A 12,675-nucleotide genomic window follows, 5' to 3' on the forward strand; every position below is an offset into this window, starting at 1 on the left:
TTGTTGGAGGCCAATCGTCTGCTCCCCAGGACATCGCTGCAGGTGTTCCTCAGGGTAGCGTCCTCAGCCCAAACATCTTCTGCTGCTTCATCAATGACCTTTTGTCTAAGGTTAGAAGTGGGGATGTTCATTGATGATTGCACTTTTGCAACCCCTCAAGATATGAAAGCAGTCCATGCCTGCATGCAGAAAGACCTGGACAACATTCAGGCTTGGGATGATAAATGGCAAGTATGCCATCCAGGTGCCAGGCAAGACCATCTCCAAGAGAGAATCTAACAATGTCCCTTTGACATTCAACAGCATTATTGTCACTGAATTCACCACTATTAGCAACCTGGGGGTTACCATTGACCAGAAGCTGAACTGGACCAGCCACATAAATACAGTGGCTACAAGAGCAGGTTACAGGCTGAGAATTCTGTGGCAAGTAACTCACCTCCGGACTCCCCAAAGGAGATGGTGCTTTGTCCACCATCTACAAAGCACAAGTAAGGATTGTGATGGAATACTCCCCATTTGCCTGGATGAGTGCAGTTCCAATAAGATTCAAGAAGCTTGACACCATCCAGGACAAAACAGCCTGCTTGACTGACACCCCATTCACCACATTTAACACTCAGAGCCTCCACCATCAATGCAGTGGCAACAATATGTACCACCTACAAGATGCACCACAGCAACGCGCTAAGGCTCTTTTGGCAGCACCTTCCAAATCTTCAACCTCTACCACCTAGAAGTACAAGGGCAGCAGATGCATGGGAACACCACCATCTGCAAGTTCCCCTCCAAGCCACACACCATCCTGACTTGGAACTATATCGCTGTTCCTTCACTGTCGCTGGGTCAAAATCCTGGAACTCCCTTCTTGACAGCACTGTGGGTGTAACTACACTACATGGACTTCAGCAGTTCAAGAAGGTGGGTCACCATCACCTTCTCAAGGGAAATTAGGGATGGGCAATAAATGTTGATCTGGCCAGCAACCTCAACATTCTATTAATGAACTGAAAAATATGCAATATTAAGGGACTTCTGTATTGTCAGAAAAGCCTTCCTTCAAATGAGAAGTTCAACCAAGACTCTGTTCTATTCCAGTAGACATTAAAAATTCCATGACACTATTGGAAGAGAAGCTGAAACTTCTCCAACAATCCTGGCCAACATTTCTTCTCAACTAATGCTGAAAACTCTTCAGCTCAACTGGCCATTTATCGAATTTCTCTTTGTGGGATCTTGCTGCAAACTGTAATTTTACAGTTTCTAGATAAGAATCAATACATTTCCAATTTATTAACTAGTGTATATATATATATATATATATATATATATATATACAGGTTCTTCCTTTTAAAAAAGTTTAATATCTTGAGCTACATATTTTTGCCCTCACAGCAGCGGATATTTAATTCTTCTGGAGCTGCTGCGTTGTCAAAGTTAGCTCACATGATCCTAAAGTAGTTTTATTTAGTTTAATGGGAGTCATATCAGATAGGCAAAGTTGCACACTCAACCATGAGTTCATGACATCTGATGAATCCTTGTCTAAAGCCTCGACTCCCAATAAACCAATGGAGCTACTGTGGAGGGTAGCTGACCCCGTCCTACTCTAGTGAATCAGTGAACTAATTCTGTGTAGATGCAGTGTAGCATGGTTCCACTCATAAAATGCAATCTATGAAGTTTAATTAAAATAATGTAGGAAGTGAGGTAGAGCCTATAATGTTTGCAGAATTACCTTCAGCTTCCCCCACCACCACCCAAGAAGTTCATGATTATTCACTTACCTCAGGAGGTTCTGAAAGAATTTGAAAATTATAGTGTTGCTCCAGTTCCGTATTTTGTTTTTATACACTAATATTTGCATGACAATGCCATGATTCACATAGAATATACAACACAATAACAGGCCATTTGGCCCAACTAATCAATGTGGTTGTTCATACACAAGTTTCCTCCCATTTCGTTTACCTTACCTCAGCCTTTCGGTATATCTTCGTATTCCCTTTTCTCTCATGTACTCATCCACTTTCCTTTTGAAAGCATCCAAGCTATTTGCCTCAACCACTTCCTGCGGTAACAAGTTCCATGCCAAGAAATTTCTCCTTATTTCCCAAGTGAATTTATTAGTAACTACCTTGTATTTATGGCCTAGTTTTGAATTCTCCAAGTAGATACATTCCCTGTTCGACCTATTCATAATTTTAAAGACCTCTTTCAGGTCTCCTCTAAGTCTTCTCTCTGAAGGAGTAAAACATGTTCAATCTTTCCCAATAGCTTAAATCTCCAAGTCTGGTACCATCCTTGTAATTTTTTGTGCAATTTCTCTATGCTTCTCTGTCCTTTTCACAGTATGTAGACCAGAGCTATGCACAGTACTAAATGTGGCCTGACCAGGGTTATGTATCGGTTTAACATAAAATGTGTCATGGTCCTGTAGTTTTTTTTTCAGAATACGCAGTTTGTCTTTAACGCATGCAAGGGATCAGTATAATTTTAAGAACCTGCAAGCCTTAGGAATTATAGGAAGGTGCATTTTTGTTGCCTTAGAAACAGCCACTTGGAGACTGAGATTCAAAGGGTGCATTCTCATTACCATGGGAACAGCCACTGGGAGTGAGCCTTATGTGATATATTTGTTACTAACTGCCAGTTCAAACTGAATTGTAAGACAGTTTGAACACACAGAAGACACAGCTGTGATGAGCACACCTGAAAGAGCTCTCTACCATTTAAACTGAAGGAAGAGGATTTTAGTCTGATTATCTCTCAAAATTCTAAAAACATCAAGCAAAGACAGAGATCTCTGGTAATTTAAATTGAAGAAAGGGAAGTTAGACTGTGACAATCTTTTATTCCTTAAAAAACTCTAAAGTCAGATTGATTCCAAGGAAAGGGTTGCAAGTTGTTAATTGTTGAAATTCACTGGAGAAGGAGAGCATCACTTACTGAAGTTAGACGACAGACTGTTCTATTGTGGAAGAACCTTTTTTCCCTCATCGGACGACTGTGAGGACTTCAAGCAACCTCAGACTGTAAATTTGCAAGGACTAATTTTTTCTATTTTAAATGTTTATATCTTCATAGTGTTTAAGAATTTAGTTCTTTTAAAGAGTTAATTTGTTGATTCAAAGACAACAGGTTTGGTTAGCCTCATTCAGGGGTTAATAGAGGGTACAATTTGGTGGGTCTTTCTTTAATTTGGAAAGTTTTTAAATGATACGTTAGCAGATCTGTAGAACAACAATTGAATTAACAGTGCATGGGTCCCACCACAATCAATCGTATATCTTGATTGGGGGCTTTGACAGGAGCGGTTGGTCGTAACAAATACACTACTTTTGAATTTTACACCTCTAGAAATAAAGTCTGTGCTTTGTTAGCTTTTTTAATTGCTTTTACCGGTGATGCTCTTTTTTAATGATTTCTTCACCCTTATCCTAGGATCCCTTTGCTCTTCTATCCCATTTCGTCTTTTTTTTTTAAAAAGGTGTAGGTGATGTTTCTATTTTTCCTACCAAAGAGCATCACCTAACATTTATCTACATTACAGTTTATTTGCCACGTAACTGCCCAGTCTGCAAGTTTTCAATATTTTTGTGTTATGAATTCTTACTCAATGTTAGCTACCTCAATGTCTTCTAATTTTGATAGGAACAAATAACTGAGCTCAAAACAATATAAATTATGAATAGTGGTCCCAAACAATAATCCTTGTGGAACACCACTTTCAACATCCCTCCAATCTAAATAAAACTACCTTCTCCACCCCCACCCTCTTCTTTCCTTTTGTTGGCAATTTGCTATCTAGTTATTTGTGCAACATCACATGCCCTAACCTTTGTCATGAGCCTGAGATACTTTTAGAATTTTTTTATTTACAGCATTTATATTTACATAATGTTCTGATTAATATATGGTTCAGTATTGTTCCATCATTTTTGTGTCTTCAATTTTCCATCACTGCAGTGCAGACATTATTCCAACACTTCACAGACTACTCTGGATAGCTCAAATTTCATCTAAACATTAGCTTGTACCTGTCCATTTCATTATCCTTTCAGGAAACCAGGCTTGATGTGGAGTACATCATAAGGCAATTAGTTCACCTGTAATCAGATAGTAGGGAATAAAAACAAGAACTGATGAAAGGTCACTGACCTGAAACGTTAACTCTGCTTCTCTCTCCACAGATGCTGCCATACCTGCTGAGTATTTCCAGCATTTGTTTTTATTTCAGATTTCCAGTATCCACCGTATTTTGCTTTTATATCAGATAGTAGGGAGTTTTCCAGCTTTCCTTACGGGCTTAGGTGCCTGCATGCATTGGTTCATGAAGCCTCATAGATCAGATGAAACACTGTTTTTTCATTATTTTGCATGTATCTCAAATTACTAATGCTAACTTTGTTTTTAATTCATTCACAGGATTTGGGTACCACTGGCGAGGTGAGCATTTATTGCCAGACCCCAACGATGCTGGAGAAGATGCTGGTGAAGCAGCTTTTTGAAGACAATGAATGGCTTGCTTAGCTATTTCAAGAGGCAGCCAAGAGTCAATCACATTGTTGTGGGTCTGATTTCACATTCACAGGCCAGACCAGGTAACAGCAGCAAATTTCCTTCTCTAAAGGACATTATTGATCCAGAAGAGTTTTTAATGACAATCTGGTAGTTTCATGTTTACTGATACTAGCTTTTTATTCCAGATTTAATTAATTGAATTTAAATTCCGCAATTGCTGTGGTGGAATTTGAACTCATGTCTCTGGATCATTAGCATTAGGATCTTGAGATCCAGGCCTCCAGATTACTCGTCCAATAACATACTGAGTTTTCTGGTTTTGGATTTTTCCACCAATAAAACAGCAGCACCAAGAACAGTCCTTTGTATAGTTCCTGGCCCACAAAATTCAAACGGGATAAGCCAGCGAATAAGATAGATAAGCACAAATGGAACTCAAATGGCAGCCCACTAGTCACAGTTTGGACATTTGGGACAAAGTCCTTATTTATCTCATCCACATTAGTTTTTGATTTGCAAATATTCTTAGATTTCGGTTAGGCTGAAATTCCTAATAATTCAGCAGTGGGAAAAAAAGCAGAGTAGAAGAACAAAGCACACAACCCAGGAGTTCTATATGGTCTAGTATCAATAGTTGGTTTTATTTTTAAATCATGTTCTCATTTCATCCGCTGAAATTACTATCTGCACTAAAAATGGTGCACATTTATCTTAATCTTGATAAATGTGTGAATCGAGTGTTATCATCAGCACTGCTTCACAGTATCTATATTGAACAGCAACAGGATTTATCACATCTATGAATTTAGTTAACAAAAAGTCTTCATGTTAGTTTCAACCTAGGTAGTTAGGTACATTTCATGGAATTGTGAATACATTACCAAATAACTTTTTGTACATACTGCACAATCAACATTTCTTTAATTTTGAAACCAGTTAAATATTCCATTAAATTTTCACGTGTAGTCAATTGGAATAAAGTTTATTTCTGAAATAATTCAACCTTGATGGTAAATCACATTTGTTTTGAAGAGGTGCTTCACCTGGTTTCCATGGCAATTAATAGATTTTTTTTTAAACATGCAATTCCTGTACAAAAGCCATTTTTTTCAAAAATAAATTAAATATTGTACCAGTGATGACCACAAACTTAAATTTAGATGCTATTAAATCTCCTAATGTTAGGTTTCAGAATCATGAAGCATGTTTTTCACTGAAACCTGTTTGCATTCTAGAATTGTGTCACACGGGCCACATATCAGACCTTAAGATTGTATTAAGATTGTATTCAGTTTAAAAATGTAATGCTTAAACATTAGGTAAATTTCACATCATACAAAAAGTAAATAAAAATACACAAGCCGTATCCACCATTACAACATTTGCACATATCTAACTGGAATATATAAAGTTATCCCTGCACCGTTTAGTTCTTTAAATGTGGGAAAATGAACATAGCAAAGACAACTACAATGAAATTAATTATTCAACTCATAGTTGTTTCTTATATTGGTGAATTGTATTATACCAAGTAATGTTGCCTTGAACAAGCAGTATTTATTTAAATGATAAAGTACTGTTTATGCTGCACTTGGCTTCATGCCCCTTTTTGACAATATATTACATGGTAACTTCAAAGCTGCACGTGTTCTTCAACAGTTCACTTATTCCTATTGTTTTTCATACTGTGCTGTTTGAATGTTAAAACCAGTTTGAGAAGTGTATTTTAAATAGTAATCAGGAGTACATTTATAGGAAATGCAATTACTATTTTGAAATAAGTACCTTTGGTTATCAAATATGACCTTTATTTGACTTTCTATATCAATATTTGCAGTATTAAAATATCAGTAACAAGTGACATTCTTTTTGGGAGTTTATAGAAACTTGCTTCTTGTATCGTTTCTCCATATGATCATAGACACTGTCATCACAGTCAAGACAGAATGAATCACAATGTGAACAAAGTCAAAGTAAACTGTACTTGGGAAACATTTGAGTATGAGCAGCTTAAATGTTCCCTACAATCACTGCAGTGTTAAGCATTTATAAACCATAGCAGACAGCATCTATTTAATTGTAACAGAAAGCTTCTTTGTGAAAATTACAGAATATAAATTGGGAAAAAAATGTGCAAGTATTAAAATGATGGGATGACTGGCATCTTAAGGAGGTAAATGAAACAAAGGATTAGGGTCTATCATGATCAGATGCTGGTGTAACCTCTTAGAAAAATGCTTCTGATGGTATATTAGTTGATTGGAGGTAGCTGCTTTTCAATGAATTGTTTGACGTCCATCATTTCCTAGTTTTAAAATAAAAGGTTATTAAAATTGCTGTATTGTAAATAGTCGAAAAATGGCTTTAACACATGGGACAGCTGCAATTAGAAAAGTGGGGTTTGGCCTCCATCTGGAACAGGGGTAATACCAGTCTTGGAGATCCATTCAACACAAACTAACTCCTCAGCACAGCACCCTATTCATTAGCCATGAAGGCACCGACCCCAAAGAACACAATCGTCAGTATGCATGGCTCCTCCCCACTGGTTCCGAGCCAAAATATTCCCAAAATCCATGGCTGAATAAACTGCCTGAATAAACTGACCTACATCATTCCTCGTTCAAGCGACCTTATGTGAAGATACATTCCTCTTCCAGCAACTCTGCAGTCGGGGGGGGGTGTCATGACTCTAAACTATTGATGGGAATGTCTAACACCATGTAATGTGAGACAAAACACAAATATTCAAGTGAATCCTCAATCACACATTGGCTTCATAAAATATGAATATACACTATAGTATTCATAAAATGTACTTTCTTCAAAATTCAACTAAAATAAACTTGATAGCTAGAAGAACTGTCCAATTGCTTTCAGATGGTGTTTTAAGGTGTACAGAGACACTTCCAAGGAGCTATATTTCCATTTCAGATTATTTGTGTGAGTAAATCTGCTTATTTATTCAGATTTGGGAAGTTAAATTTTCTTCCCTATGATGCTTGACAGTCAATTAACTTTTAAATTGCTAACTTCCGGAGGTTGGGGTTGGGGAGGGGTGGGGGAAGAGAGTGGGGGAGAAGAGGAGGATACAAATCCATGCCGGGGATCTATAATACCCGTTTTTTGTCTGTCTGGACTGTTTCAATTGGTTAGTTTAAGGGATGTGCATGTTGGGTTTATTTGACAGGTGATGCCTGGCACATGGGACGCACGGAGGACTTCAGCATGCGACACACGCGCAGCTGCTAATGGCTGGTTATGCTGTCGGGTGGAGGATGATGCACAAAAACAGCAGAAGGGGAGCCCAACAACAAAGTTACCCTGGCTGGAGAGATGGTTTCTTTCAGGGATGGGATGGAGATGGCGTGGGCAGGAGATGATTGAATTGGTTGTGTGGCAAAATGGCAGGGACAATTATTTGATACAACTCATCATTCAAAAGCTATTCTTTGTGCTAAAAATGAAGATTCACTAGATTTGAATGAACAAGTTTTAGAAAAGCTGTCAGGTGAATTAAAATATATATCAACATTGATTCTACAGACAAAGATGATAACAGTCCAGAGTTCCTACAGTCTTTAACTCCAATGGGCTGTAACGGACAAACTTAGACTCAAGGAAGGAGCAGTTATAATGTTGCTACGAAGCTTGAATCCTAAACAAGGACTTTGTTATTGAACAAGATTGGTAGTTAGGAAGATGATTGCTTCGATGATAGATACCGAAATTAAAAGAGGCAGATTTCAAGGAAATAGAGTGCTTATTCCTTGAATAATATTGAGGCCATCAGATGTAAACTTGCCTTTTCAAATCAGGAGAAAACAGTTCCCAATTAGACTTTCATATTTTATGACTATAAACAAGTCACAAGAGCAGACTCTTGACAAAATTTGCATTTATTTTCCTAGGCCTGTTTTTACACACAGTCAGCTTTATGTAGCTTTTTCCACAGTGAAAAGTTTTGATTCGGTTAAAATCTTTGGTAAAAGAATAACTTTTTAAAAGAGCCCTGTTGCAATGAAGATAATTCGACCACAAATGTTTTGCGGGTCTCTACTAGACACTCCACTCTAGCAGCTAGCAGAAAGTTAGCAGTTTTCTGGTATCACATCCAAGTGATTTTGAAAGATGTTCGAACATTTGTGCCACACAAGTGCCAGACAATAACCACCTCCATCAAGGGAGAATTTAACCATCTCCCCATGACATTCAATTGCATTACCATCACTGAATTACCCACTATCAACGTCCGGGAGGGGGTAGGGGGAGGGTTACCATTAACCAGAAACTAAACTGGAGCAGCTATGTAAATATGGTGGCTACAAGAACAGATCAGAGGCTGGGAATTCTGCAGCCAGTAACCCACCTCCTGACTCCCCAAAGCCTGTCCACCATCTACAAGGCACAAGACAGGAGTGTGATGGAATACTCTCCACTTGCCTGGATGAGAACAGCGCCAACATTCAAGAAGCTTGACACCATCCAAGACAAAGCAGCCACTTGATTGGTACCCCATCCACCACCTTAAACATTCACTCACTCCACCACCGATGCACAGTGGCAACATGCACAACATCTACAAGATGCATTGCAGCAATTCGCCAAGGCTCCTTCGACAGCACCATCCAAACCCGCGACCTCTAGCTCCTAGAAGGACAAGGACAGCAGATGCATTGGGATCACCACCATCTGCAAGTTCCCCCCTAAGCCACACATCATCCAGACTTGGAACTATATCGCTGTTCCTTCACGGCCGCTGGATCAAAAATCCTTAAACTCCCTTCCTAACACCACGTGGACTGCAACGGTTCAAGGCGGCGGCTCTCCACCACCTTCTCAAGGGCACTAAGTGCTGGCCTAGCCAGCAACGCCCACATCCCATTAAAGAATCTAAAAAAAATTCCAAATTGCTCACTAAATAACTAGCAGTAACATGATCCCTGTGCTTTTTCCTTCCAAAATCCACAAGTGCAGAGATGAAATACAGATTCTACCACCACCACCCTGGTTATGAACCGCTAACTTGGCACAGACCAAGGATTAAATCTGGAACCTTTCTAGTCTGTCACTTTGTACCATACCAGATGAGCTGTGCTCATCCAGTCAAGTGGAGAGTATTCAACCATTAAGCCTTTGGAGGACCTCACTGCAATTTCCTAGTGACACTAGGGTTAAAGGAAGGGCAATAAAGGAAACATCAAAAATATTACACATTTCAAAAAATGCCTTAATTTCTTCTACATAAAGCCATGTATTTAACAGAAAAAAAATACTGTCCTTTCTTTTAACAGCTATCAGATGGCTTTTTGGGGCATTGGATTATTTATATAAATTTATAGCTATTAAAACATTGCACCAAAGTGATTAAAATAACTGTCAAATTCAACACAACCTATGAAAAGAATAAATTCGATGATTTTTCAGGAATACATTCAACTTCTAATGTTTCAAAATATGTAACTGCTGACCTGGGGACAAGAACCGTGCATCATGCCTTTGTAGGACTTGAAAACTACGTTGTCTGGATTGATGATGGTTTTTAATTTATCAACAGTGAGAACACCGAACGTTAGAGGCACTAGAGGGTCAGCCTCCCCATGACACTGAAGAGCATGAATATCTTTGTTTGGACTGTCAGCAGCTGCCTTGGAAACAGAAACGGAAACAATTTGTATGACTTAAGTTGATCCACCGCTTAACAGAAATAAATAGTAAAAGAAAAGTTATTTGAAACTGTGCAATAAAGTTTACAGATATGTCATTCTGAAAAATATGTTACAGTACATATATCTGCTCTAAATTAGGTTTCCTTTTACTCGAGATCTATTTTTAGCTAACATATAGATTAAAATATCGAAGTCTTATTTACCCTTTTTACAAATAGAAGACAAAGCTGTAACCTTGTCATACAAATTTGCAATTATACAAGAAAAAAATCCATTAGTAACAATATTTCTCCTTTTGCTGTGGAATGATTTTGTTTGCCATGGGGTGCAAAACTATTTTGTTGGTACTCACAATTCAACTACATAAAAAGAAACCCCACTGGGTTGCTGAAACAATCACAGATGGAGAAGCTTTGGCACAAGTTCAGCCAAATTAGTGGGAAAATACGAGCAAGGAATTTTGTTCAGTGAAACAGCCTCAATAAGCTTTTGCTTGCCAGGTGGTAAATAAAACTTATACTTATATCACACCTTTCATGTAATAAAATGCCTCAAGGGGCTTTGCAGGAGCATTACAAACCAAAATATGATACCGAGTCACAAAAGGAAATATTAAGTCAGATAACCAAAAGCTTGGTCAAAGAGGGAGGTTTTAAGGACTGACTTAAAGGAGGAAAGCGAGGTGGAGGAGGCAGAGAGAAGTAGGAAGGGAATTCCAGCACTTAGGGCCTATGTAATGATTAAAATCGGGTATGCTCAAAAGGCCAGAGTTAGAGGAATGCAAATATCTGAGAGCTGTGGGGCTGGAGGAGATTACAGAGCTAGGGAGGGGAGAGTCCATGAAGGGATTTGAAAAAAAGGATGGGAATTTTAAAGCAAGATGTTGCTTGGCCACGAGCCAATGTAGGTTATCGAGCACAGGGGTGATAGGGAAAACAGGATTTGGGCAGCAGAGTTTTGGATGACATCAAGTTTACGGAGGGTAGAATGTGGCAGACCAGGTAGGGATGCGTTGGAATAGTCAAGTCTAGAGGTAAACAAGGCATGAATGAGGGTTTCAGCATCAGATAAGCTAAGACAGGGGTGAAGTCAGGCAATGTTCTGGAGGTGGAAATAGACGATCTTAGCAATGGCGCGAATATGAGATCAGAAGCTCGTCTTGGAGTCAAATGTGACACCAAAGTTGTGAACAGACTGGTTTAACCTTAGAATGCTGTCAGAGAGAGGGATGGAGTCAGTAGCTACGGAACAGAGTTTGGAACAGGGACAAGACAACAATGGGTTTAGTCTTTCCAATATTTAATTGGAGGAAATTTCTGCTCATCCAGTACTGGATGCCAGATAAGCAGTCTGATAGTTTAGCAAGAGTGGAGGAGTCGAGAGAGGTGGTGGTGAGGTCAACGTACATGCGAAAACTAATGCTGTGCTTTCGGATGATGTCATCAAGGGGCAGCACGTATATGAGAAATAGAAGGCAGTCAAGGATAGAGACACCAGAGGTAATGGTAATGGAGCAGGAAAAGAAGCCATTGCAAGTGGAAAGGGGCACAATGTTTTATACTAATATAAATATTCTTATGAGTTTGCAGGTGCAAAAGAAATGAATAATCATTGACATGGGTGACTTCAATTTCTTTCAACTTTAAATATATTCACAACATAATTAGGAATGGGTACACAGTTCATGGCTGATAAACAATGTATTATGTGCTAATGGAAGCTTCCGATAGCATAATGAATAATTGAGCAGTTTGAACACTGCTACAGTTAAAACACATGCAGATTTCTAAATCAGAAACTGGGAACAAAAGATAAAAGAAAACTATTCTGTAGAATGGTCCAAATGAATTTAGAATATAGTTGAAATTTAAACCGATTCAAAGCTGCAACATTAAAGGACATCTTTTGTTCTATGATAGTTAATAAGCTGAGCAGCAATTAAAAACCATGATTATAAAGGTTCAGATATATATAATGCAATGATAATTTTTCTAAATTAGTAGGTTAAGCATATAGTCTTCTGATTAATGTAAAAAATGTTTCATGTCATTCATTTTCAGGACAAAAAAACCCACTAAATTTGTTACAAAGAAATAGCATTTACTTTCAGCTGTGGCTCAGTTGGTAGCACTCTCTCCTGAGTCAAAACATTGTGGGTTCAAGTCCCACTCCAGATACATGAGCACAAAAATCTAGGCTGGCACTCCAGTAAAGTACTGAGAGACTGCTGCACTGCCAGAGGTGCCACCTTTCAAATGAGACCTTAAAGCAAGGTTCCATCTGCCTTAAAAACTGCATGGCACTGTTTTGAATAAGAGCAGGGGAGGTATTTCCATTGTCTTGGCCAATGTTTATCCCTCAATCAACATCACAAAAACAGATTATCTGATTACCACACTGCTGTTTGTGCACAAACTGGCTGCCCTGCTTCCTACATTACAGCAGTGACTACACTTCAAAAGTACTTTATCGGCTGTAAAGT

At 38.5% G+C, this 12,675-nt stretch overlaps 1 protein-coding gene across 2 annotated transcripts in view; it reads right to left on the reverse strand.

Moving 5' to 3' along the window:
- Positions 1 to 5,144: 5,144 nt before the first annotated feature.
- lypla1 (lysophospholipase 1) overlaps positions 5,145 to 12,675 on the reverse strand; it is a 65,292-nt gene continuing 57,761 nt past the window's right edge. For both annotated transcript variants that reach the window (XM_068031847.1, XM_068031845.1), the window contains 2 exons: positions 9,996 to 10,172; positions 5,145 to 6,829 (listed from right to left, as the gene is read on the reverse strand). In XM_068031847.1, the coding sequence (XP_067887948.1) occupies positions 6,776 to 6,829; positions 9,996 to 10,172 (231 nt within the window). In that variant the 3' untranslated portion in view covers positions 5,145 to 6,775. The remainder of the gene's footprint in view (positions 6,830 to 9,995; positions 10,173 to 12,675) is intronic.

Source organism: Heterodontus francisci, chromosome 5 (genome assembly GCF_036365525.1).
Source record: "Heterodontus francisci isolate sHetFra1 chromosome 5, sHetFra1.hap1, whole genome shotgun sequence".
Taxonomy (NCBI): Eukaryota; Metazoa; Chordata; class Chondrichthyes; order Heterodontiformes; family Heterodontidae; genus Heterodontus; species Heterodontus francisci.